Here is a 16,438-nt window from a genome sequence, read left to right as displayed (position 1 = left end):
TGTGTCTGCTTTATCTCACTGTTCAGTCATTGCTCTTAGCTTCATGAGGAAATTTGTGATGAGTTTCCAGTGGGAAACATCCTGACAGTTCCAGGTGGAGCCTCGTAGTGGAAATAGCCCTGCCTAATCCATCTTGTACTGTGCAGGTCTCTTTCTTGTCTTCAGAAGTCTCACACTTGATGAATTGTTTGTAATTCTGTACATTTTCTCTTTTCTACAGGTCTGATGTTTTGTTGTTATCTTCAAATGGCTGTGTCTGTCTAAACATATTTTGTTTGGTATGTTTGTCTTTAGTGAGAGTTCACAGTGAGAACACTTCAAAATTCCAACTTGATGACAGACCTTTTTGACTCATTTACTGTATTTTCTTTTTCAGTTAATTCTTGTGTTTTATCTATGCTACATTTTCCTGATTTTCTATTATTTTATTTATTTGTGAATATGGTATCTCAGCACCAGGCTCAGTATGATTATTTAGGCAGTGTTGGCAGCTGGCCAGGGTAACCAGCACAACCCCTTTATCATAGTCTAAAGCCTCACAGAGGTTAAAATGAGGGCATCATTGTGTTCAATGGGCCACTGAATCAGTAACCCTTTGTTGTAGCCCTATCTCAGTTAAAGGGATCTGCTCAGAGGACTATTCTGAAATCAGGTTGTTTGTAAATTTCTAGATTACAGGCGTCATTTGCTTGTTGTTGTACCAACCGTGAAACAATTATAGGGTCGTTTAACCACTATAGACAAGGGGGGCCAATCCCCCCTCCTCATGGCCAACTTGTCTCCCCAATATTTGATATTATTGATGCTTCTCTGCTGCACTCCATTGCTGTTTGTTGTTAAGATGACAAAAATATTTTTAAAAGTTATATTTTAGGCTTGTCTGCCTCAGCGTTCTAACAGCGTTCCTCGATGTCAAAATGATTGAGATGGCCAGTCAAATCATGAGGTAAGGTGGCTCCCCACCTGGGGCAAGAACACTAAGAGTACGTTTACATCACACGTACTGTATTATGCTGCCAGGCCAGTACCTGGAGATGTCACTTTGTAAAGAAATAGGCTTATAGACCGAATACGCATTCGGATGCGCATGACGTTACCGTTTTCACAAATTCTTTTTCAGAAACTTGCACTTTGAAACCTGCTTTTCATGTTTCAAGTTTGCATTTTCAGGCCCCCAAAACACCAATATCGTGTAAATGAACGGTCAAAATGCATAAAAAGTTTTCCGTTTTTAAGCTGAAAATGGTGTCGTGTAAAGGGCCTCCTAAGACAAACTTTTGCAGGATCAATATAAAATGTAATTAATATAAAATACTGAATCAACTATTCTATTTAAAATTGTGGTTTGACATTTAATTGAACAATTGACCAAAACAGACAAAGCCAAATCCCAGCTGTAAAAGAGATTCATCTGAAATTTACATTTATTCTATGACTTAAATACAGCCCATATTTAGATGGAATCTAAATAGACGGCACCACCACTAGCCCATCTTACCGCAAAGGTCTACTTTTTCCTTTTAACTTCAAAATTAAAAAAAAATATATATGTTTACTCCATAAATCTAAAACAATGTGCACACAAATCCCTCATTAACAAACATGCACACAAAAAACTTGATATTCAACATAATATGTCACAGGTCACCACTATCCCCCATGTTCAAGACATGGTTATGGCAGCAGGAACCCACAGAATCTGTGTAAACATATGTCCCTAAAAAGAGAATTTCCATTGTCATCAAAGCATATTTTTTAAATGTGTAATATTAATAGTCAATAGTTGATAATATAATATAAGCTAGTCAAAATTTCTAGGTTGTGTAACTGTCAGAAATTAAAAAAGAAAAGAAAATTAAATAATCGTAGGCTAAGTATTATGTAAGCATAGAATTTGGCATAATGTTTCATTATTTATTTTTAAAAAGTCAAGGTCATTTTTTTATACATCACATTTCAACCTTTTTTTGAAATGTCATGTTTTGTCCAGGTGTATGGAGATGTTAAAAAAAATATGTTTCAAATACAGTTTGAACTTATCTGTAAATATAAAGTTGTATACACTGGTATTCAAGATGAACTAGGCCTAATTTTGCTTGATGGTTGTTACACCACATTACACTTTATAGCCATTAAATATAAATTTTATAAATAGAACGTTCAATAAATAATAGATTTGTAGTGTGCAATTTTATATACAGCTTTTGAGTGGTATCATTTATAGGAAATGGGTCGTTGAAGATATTGGAGATTTTCTAGAATGATCATACTGGCGTCTATTGTGTCTCGTCTGTTTCTCGGTTGAGTTTTTGTGTTCAGCGCCTCCGGGTTTCCGTAGTTTTACAGATGGCGTTGGAGGAGATGCGGATGCTCTAGTTTCTTTCGGTTCGTCCTTGCGTCAGATATCACAAACAACGAAATTGTTGTTTAGTCACGGTTGGAATCGGATATACGACACCGCAGATCGGCATTAGTTTCGCATTCCTTTATATTTGGAAAGGATTGATATCTTTGTTTTGTGTAAGTTTGATTAATATTGTGCGCTTCACATTCTGGGCCTCTCACGTTTAGCATTGCCCGATACTACGGAAGACAGCTGCTGCACTCTTTGTTTACGCCAATGTTTTTTGTTATGACGGAATTGACGTTGCTCTTTATGTCATATGTTTGTTGCCGAGTGTTCGTCATTGTGTATAAACGTATATTGTGCTTATTAAAACAGTTGGGTTGGTTGGTTCGGCTGTATTCGACGACGCTCGTGAATGCTAGCTGTTTGATTCGGCGCAGTTTTGATTCCGAAAGCACAGAGGAGCTCGCGGTTCAACACAAATAGAAAGCACGAGGGATACTACAGAGGTCTACTTGTCGAAAATAATTGCGGCCAGTGTTATAAAATCGTTTGAATTTAAAGAGGGGATTTTATGCACCACGGATTTTTTTTAATTATTTTTTTATTTATTTTTACCGGATGAGAAAGCGGAAGCCATGTACAGACACTGGTTTTTGTGTGTGTGTGAAAATGCGCCCTCAGTCTTGTATTGGTTACATAAAGAAGTGCAGCGAAATGGGAAACTTGGTTGTGAATTCGAGTTGTAAAAATACCTCTTTCTTTTATCTGAAGAGTATTGCAACTGAAAATAGGACTTGTTTACTGTTCTAGTGGATGGGCTCTGTGACATCGGGAATTGACAGTCTTAAATTGACTTTTTTCTAATAGAGAAGTTTGTAGAAAATTATTTTTCCTGGATACTTAAGATGTAAATGTGAGCTGTATGTGTGTTTTATTGGCAATAAAATGGCAAGTTTGCTGGAGGGTATTGCATTTCTTAATCTCATAGTTCGCATTTAAAACAGTAGTTCTCACTCTTTTCTACCCCAAGGGCTCCCATTAAGCAAAACGGCTGATATTTCTTTAAATTCTTCTGCTGTAATGACTTAAATCTAGGGATGCACCGAAAATAAAATTCTGTGACGAAAGTTCTGGATGCACATGAATGCTTTTTTAAAAAATATTTATTTATTATTTTAAATTAGCTTTTTTTGATAATTTTATTAATATAATACTTTTTAATAAAATTCAACAATTTTAATGATACTGAATTTTTAAAAATGCAAGCCAATAATCACACTTTTATTTAAAACAGTTAGTCTAAAATTGGACTGAAAATATATTTATTTAATATCAATATATTATTCTTTATCCAGTTCTATGCAACATGATCATATTTATCATATTTATTTTTTACCTTTCGCCAAAAACCGGAAATGCCTTTTTCGGCCGATAATTTTCCGCGGCCGAAGTTTCGGTGCATCCCTACCCGAGTCAAACTTTTTTTTTTTTTTTTAGCTCGTGGTCCTTTGCCGATCTTGTTCCCCTCTTTTCTTCCTCATTCTTAAGGCATGAATGGCTCAAATAATTGATGTCCTCTTTGCTGAGGCCCCTGCTTGAGAACCACTGATTTAAAAGCATTTATAATTCACAGTTTGCACACAAGTGAAGTGGAATTGTGTGTGCGATGTATTGGGCTGTTGTTTTGTTATTTGGTTTGATGGCTGTGCAGTTTGTAAGTGGCTGTTGAGCTTCATGTAAAGTGCCTTGTTATTTTTAAATACTTAATGAGTTTATGAAATCAATTGCTGTTGATCGGTTTCTGTTGGAAATTGTGGATATATAAAACAGTAGCTAACAGAATTTAAAAGGACAAAGTATTTTACAGTTAAGCATCTGCAATATGTGTATGTATGGATGCTAGCAGTGATATTTGTAATTTCTTGTTACTTGTATACACTTTTATGATGTTTCTCTCTTGTTAGTGCGGTCAGCTGATAAGCTGTATTTGTGAATGGAGTTCATATTACTTGCACATTTGCATGCGGAAGCTGAAAGAACGACGTTAAAGGTTGGAAAACTAGTCTTTCCTGTTAATCCGAGGCACGTTATCTTGTTTTTCTGGATCAGAAGCACGTTATTACTTGCTGCAAACTGGCTGTTATTGTTGTTAGCTATATTTGTTGGCCGTGAGAGGTTTGTTTCTCCTAATTTTGTGGTTTACGGTTTGAAAATGATAGTTGGGATTTCTTTTGAATATTGTTATATGGAGGCAATGGTTGTGTCAGCGATAACGCTATTATATGTACCCCTTTTGTCTGCAGGTGCTGTTGTGTGTGCTCCATCATGGCTGTGGTCATCCGATTACAGGGACTCAGAATCACGGCTGGTTCTGAGGACATTCGCAATTTCTTCACTGGGCTCAGAATCCCTGATGGTGGGGTTCATATAATTGGTGGGGAGCTTGAGGAAGCTTTTATAATATTTGCATCTGATGAAGATGCGAGACGAGCGATGGCACGCTCAGGGGGCTGCATTAAGGGCTCTCCTGTCAACTTGCTCCTGAGTAGCAAGTCAGAAATGCAGAGTGTTCTCGAGGAAAGCACTAGAAGGTCTGAGTTAAAAGGCAGGGGAATATACAAGGAGGGTGTCAAAAGACCTTCTGTGGAACGAGGTCCTCTGCCATTCAATAAAGACATAAGAGTAGACGTACGAAGGCCGGATCATCAAGACACGAGGAACAGGCCCTCTCCATCTTCATTCAGTGAGATACGACACCAGAGAGAAGCAGAAGTGCCAGAGAGAGCGGATCTTTACTTAAAATTGACAGGGATGCCATTCTCTGCAACAAAGGACGACGTCCATAAATTTTTCAGTGGGATAAAGATTGAAGATGTTCTGTTTTTGAGAAACCCCAGAGGAACGTTTAATGGACAAAGTATTGTGCGCTTGGCTTCCAAAGAGGATGTAATCGAAGGTCTGAAAAGGGATCGGCTATACATGGGGGCACGGTATATACAACTATCAAGATGCTCTGAGGAGCAGTGGCTGGCAGCAGGAGGTGTCCCTAGACAGGACATTCGGAAAAGACCGTCCTTAGAGCGAACGAGATCTCGATCTCCTGTTTCCTTCAGGTCTAGATCACGCTCGCCCCCTCACGAAGAATACTGCGTAATGTTTGAGAACTTGCCTCATGCTGTTGAAAAGAGGGATTTGAGGATGTTTCTTCATCCGGTTACTTTGAAGGATGACCAGATTATTATCTTTGCCCAAAAAAAGGACGATAAGACCAAATCGGCTGTTGTGGTGTTTAGAAATCTCACAGACTATTGTGCTGGCTTGGCTCATAATAAGGAATTGTTGCTGCATAAGGTAGTGTACGTGTCACCCATCTCCAAGGAGAAAATGGTCACCTTGTTGGAATCGTCCATTGACGAGAGAGATGAGGTGAAAGGGTCGAGACGATCAGCTGAAGTGCCCCAGCCTCAACGAAACACTCCTGACTCTCAGTTGAGGTGTGTCTACGTACGCAATCTCCCGTTTGATGTTCGCAAGGTGGAGATCATGGACTTCTTTCATGGATTTCCACTTTCAGAGGATAGGGTTGTCTTATTGCATGACGAAAGAGGAGCTGGGCTCGGTGAGGCGTTGGTGATCTTCCAGTCTGAGAAGGAAGCCATGACGGCACAGTCCCTAAACGGACAGAGGTTTCTTGGATCCGAGGTCATGCTTAAGTGCATAACGATGGCCCAGATGCAGAATTTTGGTGTGAATGAGCAGTTGACGGTTAGCCCACAAGAAAGGAATGAAATTTTGAATGATGGTCCTCGTTTTTCGAACACCCAGATGCCTCGAGATGATTGTGAGATGCAGCCTAATTTGCGCCAGGATTATGGAGGTCATGATCGTTTTGAGCCTAATTTTGGCCGCAATAATGCATTTGGACCCGGACTGGATGGTAATGGAAGTCAACGTTATGGATCACCTGACCAACAACTTGATGGTCCGACCGGTGTTAAATTGCTCAATCTACCCTCTCAGATAAGGATCGATGAGATTTATGATTTCTTCTATGGATACAGATTGATTCCAGGATCTGCTTCATTGCAGTATGACAGAAATGGAGCTCCCAGGCGTGCTGCAACCGTAGTGTTCGAATCCTACAGGGAGGCGCTCACTGCTCTTCAAGAATTGAATGGAAGACCAATTGGCACCAGGAAGATTCAGATTGTGTTTGATTAGATATGCTTTTGGGCTACAGTTTTGATGAAACTTGTGTTTTTGTTTCTTTCTCTTTTAAGTTGTATGTGCATTTTCAGAGATTTGCCGACATGTTTTCTTTTTCTTTCTTTTTTAAAATATTGCTTTAATTTAGATTCATACCTTATCTTGACTATTCGGAAATTATGCATTTGTATGCATGTCAGTGACAGTATCTAGACTCAGTATTATTTGTGCTGTTAAATAAAGAGTAATGACTTTTGAAAGAATAAAGAGTAATGACTTTTATAATCTAATGAAATTTCACTGTACAGATGTCAGTAATGTGTGGTTTGCAGATAAAAGCAAATTTAAAAGAATCTTCTTAACATTGTGAGATTGTGAATTTCCTCCTACAACCATAAAAACTGTAATTTCGTGTTCAATGCTATTAAAGACATCAGCTTGTTCTTCTGATTTCTTTCTAAGTGTGTGTTTTTTTCTTCTTTTCTTGCAGTGGTCCACAGTGGGTTTATTATTCACAGTTGGTATGGATTCATTTGCAATCCAGTAATAATAATATGCATTTTCATTAAGTCTAAATACTTATAATTGTAAAATTACTTGATTACCAACATAATCTATAGTCTAGAAAGGGTGGTCAATCCAGGAGCTGGAGGGCTACCTTTCTGCAGACTTCAGCTTTAACCCTGCTCCAACTCACTTGACTTTTATTAACAAGACGTAATCCTGAACACAGACTGCATCTGAAAGCGCTCGCTCTCTTAGTATGTTCCAATTAGGGGTAACCAAGTCATTTTTAGAGTAAGTTATTTTGAATGTGTAGTATGAATGTAACCCTAACTGTCATGTGACCTATCACCATCAGTAGTGTCCCTTCCCTGCCATTCACAAATCCTCTCCAGTGGCTTCATGAGGTAAAGTGTCCATGTTATGTGCATTTCAGAATCTCGCCAGAAGTAGTAGGTCAACCAAGTACTTTTTACCAACTCTTGTAAGAGTCCTGTGAATTCAGACATACTACTCGTCACATAGGCCTACTGTTTTTGCCTACCATGTAGTTTGGAAGCATGTCATTTCGGATGCAGCCCTTGATTAGCCAGTTCAGGATGATAGCCTTCCAGGAGAAGAGTTGGCTACCCCTGATCTATCCACATTTTTTAACACAAGCACGGACATGGCCATTTTTACCTTGAAATGTGCAAGGCTTCCAGTGCCAGCTGCTTCCAGTTATTTTAGCTGTACAAAATAAATGACCGTAAGACTACAAAATAAAGTCATTATGCTGCAGTGCTCGATACTGCAAACTGGTATTTGCAATCATATTTGAACTAATCTTAATCATATAAACACTGTAGTGCAAATAGTTTCACCGTTTACGGCACTTAGTTATTCTTTTTAGTTTAGTAGCTAATGAATCAGAAGTCTCAAAGATTCACAGGAAATAGTTTAATTTTGTGGGAAAAACTAAGGTGGATAGGGAAAGATCTGGTGGCAACAGCTAAACCACATAATGTATAATATTTATTATTATTATTCCATGTTTCAAAGGTTTTCTCATAACATTTGTTGATGTGATGAAGTAAATTGGTTTCACTTTATTTTGATGGTCCCTTTAACACGTTCTGTTGACTATAAGTAACGCTGCACCTACATGTCTACTAACTCTCATTAGAGTGTTAGTTAAGTTAAGTATTAGTAGGGTTAGGGTTCGATTAAGTTGACATGTAGTTGCAAAATTACTTATAGTCAGTAGAGTGTCTGTTGGAGGACAATCACAATAAAGTGTTTGCAGATATTAAGCAGACAGTCTATACTCCAATGAAAGTTAGTTGACATATAGTTGCAAAGTTACTTATAGTCAACAGCACGTTCAAAAGGGACCATCAAAATAAAGTGTTACCAGTAAATTTAAGGAACATTTTTTAGAAAAAAGTAAAAGGAATCGATGAAAAGGGCCCTCGCTGTTTCATAGCGAAACATTAAAATTCCGACGCGTGTGCAAAGTTTCGTGAGTGGGCAATATGTAAATACAGGAATATATTAAGAATATCTTTATATTTATTAATTATTATAGGAATATCCTTATTTTTTAGAAAAATTGACTATTTGCATTTGAGTTGCATGGATTTTTTATTAACACTAATGTTCTGATTTTTGCATGCAGTCTGTAAAATGTGTTTTAATGCCATACTGATCACACATTATTTCACATTATTAGTCTACTGTGACTAATAATGTGAAATAATTAAAAATGCACATAACTAGGTTTCTGTAGGCGTACCATGCAGCATTAAGTATCACAACATCAATTGTCTATTTGAAGCAACTGAATCAGTATTTAATGAATTATATGTCTATTTATATGTAGATTGTATAATGCTTATTCCATTTAGTTTTTTCACAGCATGCTGTTCACAAATGGTGAAACTGTTTATCAGCATTCAGGCTTTTTTCATTTTGCTTTACAAACTGTAGCTCATTGTCATGGGGCCATTTTTCCAGGTAATTCAAACCGCAGTTGACAGCAATTTTAACAGCAAACAGTCAAATACAACCCACAACGGCTTTACATACTCATATAATCTACTGAAAAAGAAGAGGCCACTAGAGGGAACTGCAGCACAACGGATACTGTAAAAAAAAAAAAAAAAAAACACTGCTATGGTAGAAATGGGCCTTATCCTTAAAAAGGAAAGTAAGAAGGTAATGCAAATCCTAGATGGTTAGTAATAATTTTGAAGTAAGAGTTTGGGACACCATGTGTGAAAAGGGTGCAAAAATAATACACTAAAGACAATGGTCATATTGTCACATGTAGGGTGCAACCAAAAAGGCATAAATTGTAGGAGTTAAACTCAAGAGATTTTACACAAAGAATGTGCTAGTTGGCCTATGTGCATCATTGTGATTTCTATTGTCAGGTATTGACAGAAGAGTTGCAGTAAACAAGTGCACAAGCAACAGGTTGGTATTGAGGTCATACTATTGGGTCACAATGGCCAGTGCAAAGGTTTTGTGCATAGTCAAGTAAACCTAAAGCAAAGGTCTGGGTGAGAAGTTGGTGCACAGGTGAAAAGGGGGAACAATAAGCCTTTCTCAAAACTAGTTTGAAAAGTTTGTTCAGCAGGTTGGCAGTCAAAGCCTTGGGCTTCCAACTAAACAAACTGACTTGAACAACAGACCATGGAACCAGTGTTTTTGGCCTCTTACTATAGTTCACAAGTTAACCAGACCAAGAATCAGGTAGCCTAGCCTACTTCAATGAAGAACTTGCGTTCTGGACAGTTTACCTGCCTGAATGCTTAGTGAAGGCTTATATAAACCTCATGACCAAATCATAACTCAAAACCTTTCCGTGAGGATTAATTTATACCTATATCAGTGGGTGTCCTAGATAAATTTTATGAATAATTGCATATCATAATTTTCTATTTTTATTTTTATTTTTGGGGACGACCTTGATTTTTTTTTTTTTTTTTCTTTTGCAAAACTTGCTGACAATCAAAGATGTGGATAAACACAGTAATTATTATTATTATTTTCTGTATGTGATGTTGGGTGAGTTCAGAGTGATAATGAACGCACAGATGGAGTCACGAGCTCAGGCGGAATGAATTTGTTTGGAAATGACAGAGATAGACAGAGCGGTGACTGAGGCTGGACGCTACAGTGAGAACAACATGTAAGTTGCCAATATTATATTTACTCGTTTATTTTAGACTGATTGTGTTGTGACATTCTTTTACATTTTTGTCTATCGTAAAGATGTTATGTGGAGAGAAAAAAATGTGATTATCAAGGGAAAAGTTCGCAGTCATGGTGGCTAGCAGCTAGCAGCACCGTTGATGCCGATCGAGTCAGATGATAAAGTTCACGCCACCTTTATTTTTTTATATTTTACACGTATGTCGGTTTTATTTAACAATGGTATGCGCCGTTCTAGTTTTTACACTTCAAAAAGTATTTTTTCATGACTTATGCGTCGTGTGAAATATTACTGAATTAAAGCTGAATAAAATATTAAAGGTGTGGATTTGTGTTTGGTAGCTTATCTAAGTTACCAATATGTAGACTAATCTATCATCATAACTTTTCCAGGGGGTTTTGTATTTGCATTACTAAAAACGCAGCAACAGATCTGAATGCACCACCTTGCACTAGATTGGTGACCATTTGCCTCAGTTGTAATGTACTGGACAGGTTATTTGTCTGAGTGTGAATCAGGATAATACCCAGTTAAACCGTGATAACAGAAGCCCAGAAAACAGCTATTGGTGATCTACAAATAACCAATATTTATTTAAACTAAAATATGCCCTTTATGGGCATCTTGAAAATTACACTTAAATAGGCTAGCCTAAACAATAAATGATTGTAATCCAAATAGCATGTTATACTGATCTAATTGACTTCACAAGGGCATGAAAAGGATATTCTGATAAAGTCATATAAACCTATTTATGAGCTTAAATTCCAGTTTTACTCAGACTTGATCCTTAAAAGTAGGGGGAGGGGTCTTTGTGGGAAGAAAACTGACATTTGAGTACTTGAGTAAACATTCTGAACTTTAATACTATAATGTTATGGCTTTTAGACAGATTAATTTGAAAAGAAAAATGTGTGGCTGATTCTAGTTGATCTCATCCATCCATGTGGAGTCGGAAATTGCCCAGAATTTACTTGTCAATTGAAATTAATGAAAATGCAAATGAAAACACATGCATTTATTACTTCATGAATGTTTGTCACACATTAATATGCTGAAATGTTTGTCCTTAAGCAGAAGAATGGACAAGAGGATTGTAAAAAATCTGGAACCAGCAAGACCACTGCGCCGTCAAGGTTCAAAATGTGAATGTTCTCACTAAGTTTGATTCTTAAAAATGCAAAACACTGTGTCACTGTTTCATTTGATGCCATTTCTTATGTATTTTTTTCTGTGTGTGTTTGTATGCTTCTTTGGATATCTCACTTAAAGTGCCTCAAAGCTGTGCTGAGATTACACCAGTAAGCCCAATTTTATTGTCCTAAGATAATATTGTCAAGTTTTGGATTTTAATTGTAGCTGCTGGCCTCTTCTTTTTCTTATCTAATTTCTCTGAAAGAGTGTATTTTTCTGTCAGGTAACTGTTTTTACTGTTGACAGGACAACATTATTAAAGTGGAGCATTTCTATGAAATCCTGCATCTTCAAAGTCCTCAACCAAAGAAGAAAGGCATGTGTCCACCTCAACGCACTCTTCAGAATAAAGGTGCTCTATTTGGTATTTATGGTCCAATGGAAAAAATCTATGGAGCCTTTCAATTGCACAGAAAGTTCTTTATAGCAGAAAAAGGTTCTTTAGATCATTTAAAATATACTTCACACTATTTTAAGAACCATTTAATAAAAGATTATTTGGGGAACCCAAAATGGTTCTTATATGGCATCACTAGGGGCTTTCGCACTGGGTAGTTATAGGACCTATCCACCAGAGCAGGGCAGACAGCTAAATATTATCCTGGTGCCATTTTCCTTGTTGCATTTGCACCGCCAGTTGAAAATCTGAAATGATGTAAACTGGCCGACAGCGAGGAGTACCTGGACTTTGGCTTCAGTCCATCTGTCACTGTTTTCCATGTTCTTGGAGTTAGTTTGTGAAGTAAGTATATGTAAACTGTGAGTTTACACGTCTTTTTAAAAATGGCAGATGCCAGTGTTTTGTATGGCATGCGTTTGTTCAATCAGCATACACTTGTGTCACTGGAAATTCCTATTTTGCCTGGATGAACCCTACTCTGAAGTAGGATCTAACTGAGTCCAATGGGTGGAGCTTACGTCTAGCTCCCCTTCGCTAGACGTCCAGCGAAGAGGAGCGAATGTAATTTGGGTCTAATGAGTGGAGCTAGAATATCCAACCACACCCTAACCCTATTCACGACTCTATCCCTCCACCACATTAGACGTCCAGAGAGGTGGAGCTGGATGTCATTTGACTCTGCAGTGAGTACCACTTGAAAGGTGTTCCTATAGATGAATATCAGATGACGTCACCAATGTCTCCTCACTGATGTCACTCACTTCTAAAACTTGTCTGCCGCCATCTTGAGTACCTGATTCACGTCAGTCGCAAAGGAGCTAGCTATGCCTTCAATATGTTGTGTGGTGGGGTGCAACAACAAAAAAGGAGACCCCAAAATATCCTTTTACAGGCTACCTCAGGACGAAAAAAGACGCCGTAATTTGCGGGTGGGACATGTGTCCCCACCACTTTTGAAACATCTCTCGGCACGATTGTACCAATACAAATAAACAAAACATCTCCAGTTAACTAGCAGAGCATTCATTTCGTTCGTTTGTTAAATATGAGGCGATCTACTGCTGAAATATGTTGTTTCTGAAATCAAGTGATCAAAGTGCTCGTTGCGGCTGCGATCAGTGGCGCGGATACTGTGTTTGTTTGTGGCTTGCGCACAGTCTTCACTCGGACTTCAATGTGGAGAGACTCTATTCGTTCTGGTGAAATTACAAAACAAACTGCACACAAACGTGTCCCTGCCTGATATACAACCACTGATAAACATAATCGGTTTTGATGAGAAAAAAAATATATATATATGAGTGCAGATTAGAACCCAGAACCTCTGACACGCTTGGCAAAAGTTCTGCCCCTGGACCATTTAAATACAAGCTTAAAATAGTCAGATCAACATATAATATCATTGAATGCCAGGATTGGTAGTTCGGTAGCAGCGGACAGAGGCTGGAAGTACGCATCAGGTATCGCGTAGGGATCACACCCTAACGATATTATTTTTTTGAAAGTAGCGTTTCTTTTCATGGCAGTCGAGGTGCGAAATGTTGTATTTCGTAGCCATTTACTGTATCCGTACGAAGCTGTAAATAGTAGCAAGCTAGCTAGTTAGTGCTTGTCGGTACCATAGACAGTACTCGGTAGGTACTCAAGATGGCAGCAGTCAACTGGAAAAAGCGGATGACGTAAGAGGTCACGTGACTGATATTCATGTATAACTTATATTGCTCCCAGTTCCTACGGGGTGAACAAACCAAAAAGCTGGTACTTCTGCCAATAGTTATAAGAACCATGAAACCGTTCCTCTGGTGCAAAAGCCTTTTGGAGTTTATTTTTAAACTTTATAGAAGTATTAGGGAGATGACTATATCTGGAATTAGAAGTAAAACAGTGGGATGATAATATAGAGTACAGGTAAAATATTTTTCATTTTACTAAAGCAGCCCTTATAATACTTTTTTAAATATTTTTTTTACTGTAGCCGAAAGAATTTGCTACACTCGGGACTTCCTCATCAAGATGGCAAGTTGTCCAATGGCTAAGAAGAAACCTGAGTTTTTACCAGAACATCCAATCGTTTTGGAGAATGGAGTGAGTTATCCACAGATTTGATTTAGATTTTTGAAGCACTTATTTGTCAGAAGATGGTTTTATAGGTGTGTGTGATAATGAAAATGCATAGCACAACTTCCGATTATCATCTTTTCACCCAATCTAGAGAACCAATGCCGTGCCCAGATACTTTTTCACCAACTACAATAACAACAACCACGACGACGAGGACATGTAAGTGCATTCATCAAACTAATATCACAACCAATTCAAGAGTTGAAATTAGTATTTTGTGTGTTGCATATTAACGGTTTCACTTAGGGGATGATTAACAGTTTATCTATTTACATGTCTTTACACAGGGCTGCCTAATGTGGAATTTCTTAGTCTTTTTATACAATGGTCTAAAACTGCAGTGCATGGGGGCCAAAGTGGAAAGTGTTAAAAAAAAAGTTAATTTATTAACTTTCATTGTTTAAAAGGTAAAAACAACCTTGTTTTTGTAAAGAAAAAAAAAATACTGTCCTTGAATTCTTGAACACATTTGTATTCTATGTAGGTGTCGCAATGCTTGTTCCTGACCAGTCCACAGTACAGTGTTAAATGATACTAACAGGACTGATGCCTTGATCCTTGCAAAAGATTCCACATCCTAATTTGTATTAAACTCACTCTTTGTCCTTTCTTGACCATAGTCTTTCATTTTACCTTATCTGACGGTGGTGATGTCGAACTCAGGCTTTTGATCCTTGCCTAATATAGGTTGTGTTACTAGTCTAGTTTCATGATCTGCTGTGTGAAAATTTAATTATTGTGGATATTTGGACTTGAAGTGTTTAAGATTGAAGTGAAGTGCACTTTTGACTTCTAGCAAGTTGTTATGTCAGATTGGGAATTTGTTCACTTTGCTTAATTGTATTAACACTGAACATTATGGCAAGCAAAACGGAACTGCCACTATTTTTTGACAATTATTGAGCCTGTGGATGGGTAATAATAAGCTTTTTTTTTTTTAAAGGTACAGTAAGTTATTTTTTTCTTTGCAAGCATGACACTCGAAAATAGATCTCTTTTGTTCACATATGCCTATGTTTGAAATGTATTTAATTCACTGCTGTAAACTGGATTAGAGCACAGAATAAGTGTTTGTTACAGTACTGTAGCCCTTTCAGTATTATCATATTGTCTTATTAGGGGTTGCTAAAAATGGTAAAATAATCAACCACTGTGGATCTTATGCAAGAATTCCCCCCCCATGATTTGCACATCTGGGCAGAGGCAATATTTTTTTTTTTTTTTTGCATCTCATTGTAATCTGTTAACTCATTGTCTTAACTTGAAATTGGATTTGAGATGGAGATTGGATTTATTTCCGCTAAATTCTTTACATTCAATAAAATAACATGTTTTAGTTGCTGTTCTGCTTTATCGTTTTATTGAATTTCTTGCATTTTATATATACAGTATATATATATTATTTTTTTTATTATTTTTTTTACTATTTTTAATGTTTTTGAAAGAAGTCTCTTACACTCATCAAGCCTGCATTTATTTGATCAAAAATACAGATTTTTTTTTAATATTGCCAAATATTATTACAATTTAAAATAATTGTTTTCTATTGTAATATACTTTAAAATATAATGTATGTCTTTGATGCAAAGCTGAAGTTTCAGCATCATTACTTCAGTCTTCGTTGTCACGTGATCCTTCAGAAATCATTCCAATATGCTGATTGATTTATTATCAATGTTGGAAACAGTTGTGCTGCTTAATATTTTTTGGAACCTGTGATAACCCTGTGAATAAAAAGTAAAAAATAACAGCATTTATTCAAAATAGAAATCTTTACTATCACTTTTTTTCAATTTAACACATCCTTGCTAAATAAAAGTTTTAATTTCTTTAAAAAAATTAACTGACCTCAAACTTTTGAATGGTAGTGTATAGTTACAAAAGGTTTCTCTTCTAAATAAATACTAATCTTTTTTTTCTTTTTTTTCTTCTTTTTATTCAATACCGAAAGAAAATCAGCATATTAGAATGATTTCTGAAGGATTGTGAAGACGAAAATGATGCTGAAAATTCAGCTTTGCATCACAGAAATAAATTATATTTCAAAGTATATTAAAATAGAAAACCATTATTTTAAATTGTAATATTTCACAGTATTTCTTTTTTTTTTTCTTCTGTATTTTGATCAAATAAATGGAGGCTTGATGAGCATAGGAGACTTATTTCAAAAGCATTAAAAATAATGTTTCCAAACGTGTGTGTGATATTTCAAAAGTACAAATTTTATTGCTTTGATATATCAAACAAAAGCTGTTGTTCAAAATGAATTAAAATATTAATTAATACAAATTATAATTATTATAAAGTAAGTGTAACACATCTATAGTTAATGTAACGTGATTTCAGGTAAATTAAGCAACTTGTGACGGTCATCTTAAAGGAGAAGTTCACTTTTAAAATGAAAATTCTGTCATCATATAATCACCCTCATGTTGTTTCAAACCTGTATGAATTTCTTTCTTCT

The 16,438-nt window shown here is 36.6% G+C and overlaps 2 protein-coding genes across 9 annotated transcripts; both read left to right on the top strand.

The window, feature by feature from the left end:
- Positions 1–2,336: 2,336 nt before the first annotated feature.
- Positions 2,337–7,006, top strand: rbm12bb (RNA binding motif protein 12Bb). Its single transcript, XM_084089974.1, has 2 exons — positions 2,337–2,520; positions 4,654–7,006. Exon 2 carries the CDS (start codon positions 4,676–4,678, stop codon positions 6,569–6,571), a length of 1,896 nt encoding a protein of 631 aa, XP_083946100.1. The 5' UTR covers positions 2,337–2,520; positions 4,654–4,675; the 3' UTR covers positions 6,572–7,006.
- Positions 7,007–9,379: 2,373 nt separating this feature from the next.
- gra (granulito) lies at positions 9,380–15,318 on the top strand. 8 transcript variants are annotated; one of them, XR_014603288.1, is made up of 9 exons: positions 9,380–9,517; positions 10,122–10,235; positions 11,337–11,404; positions 11,532–11,560; positions 11,700–11,805; positions 13,829–13,938; positions 14,066–14,133; positions 14,262–14,381; positions 14,459–15,315. XR_014603288.1 is itself a non-coding variant. In XM_084089970.1 (8 exons), the coding sequence occupies exons 2-8, from the start codon at positions 10,180–10,182 to the stop codon at positions 14,269–14,271; spliced, it is 447 nt and encodes a 148-aa protein (XP_083946096.1). In that variant the 5' UTR covers positions 9,380–9,517; positions 10,122–10,179; the 3' UTR covers positions 14,272–15,318. The 8 variants fall into 8 exon arrangements, 6 of the variants coding, with proteins under 6 accessions (XP_083946096.1, XP_083946095.1, XP_083946099.1 ...); XM_084089970.1 differs by having other exon boundaries at positions 14,262–15,318; XM_084089969.1 differs by having other exon boundaries at positions 11,334–11,404; positions 14,262–15,318.
- The last annotated feature ends 1,120 nt before the right edge of the window (positions 15,319–16,438 follow it).

Source organism: Abramis brama, assembly GCF_963993115.1.
Source record: "Abramis brama genome assembly, chromosome: 17".
Lineage (NCBI taxonomy): Eukaryota > Metazoa > Chordata > Actinopteri > Cypriniformes > Leuciscidae > Abramis > Abramis brama.
The sequence above is the reverse complement of the archived record's forward strand: the minus strand, read 5'-3'. Positions and strand labels throughout refer to the sequence as shown.

Bases quoted from the DNA above. Each gene is read 5' to 3' on its own strand.
- gra (XM_084089969.1), top strand. From the start codon at position 10,180: ATGACAGAGATAGACAGAGCGGTGACTGAGGCTGGACGCTACAGTGAG. The intron at 11,806-13,828 runs GTGCTCTATTTG...TTTTTACTGTAG, and splicing joins ACGCACTCTTCAGAATAAAG to CCGAAAGAATTTGCTACACT. The intron at 13,939-14,065 runs GTGAGTTATCCA...CACCCAATCTAG, and splicing joins CAATCGTTTTGGAGAATGGA to AGAACCAATGCCGTGCCCAG.
- rbm12bb (XM_084089974.1), top strand. From the start codon at position 4,676: ATGGCTGTGGTCATCCGATTACAGGGACTCAGAATCACGGCTGGTTCT.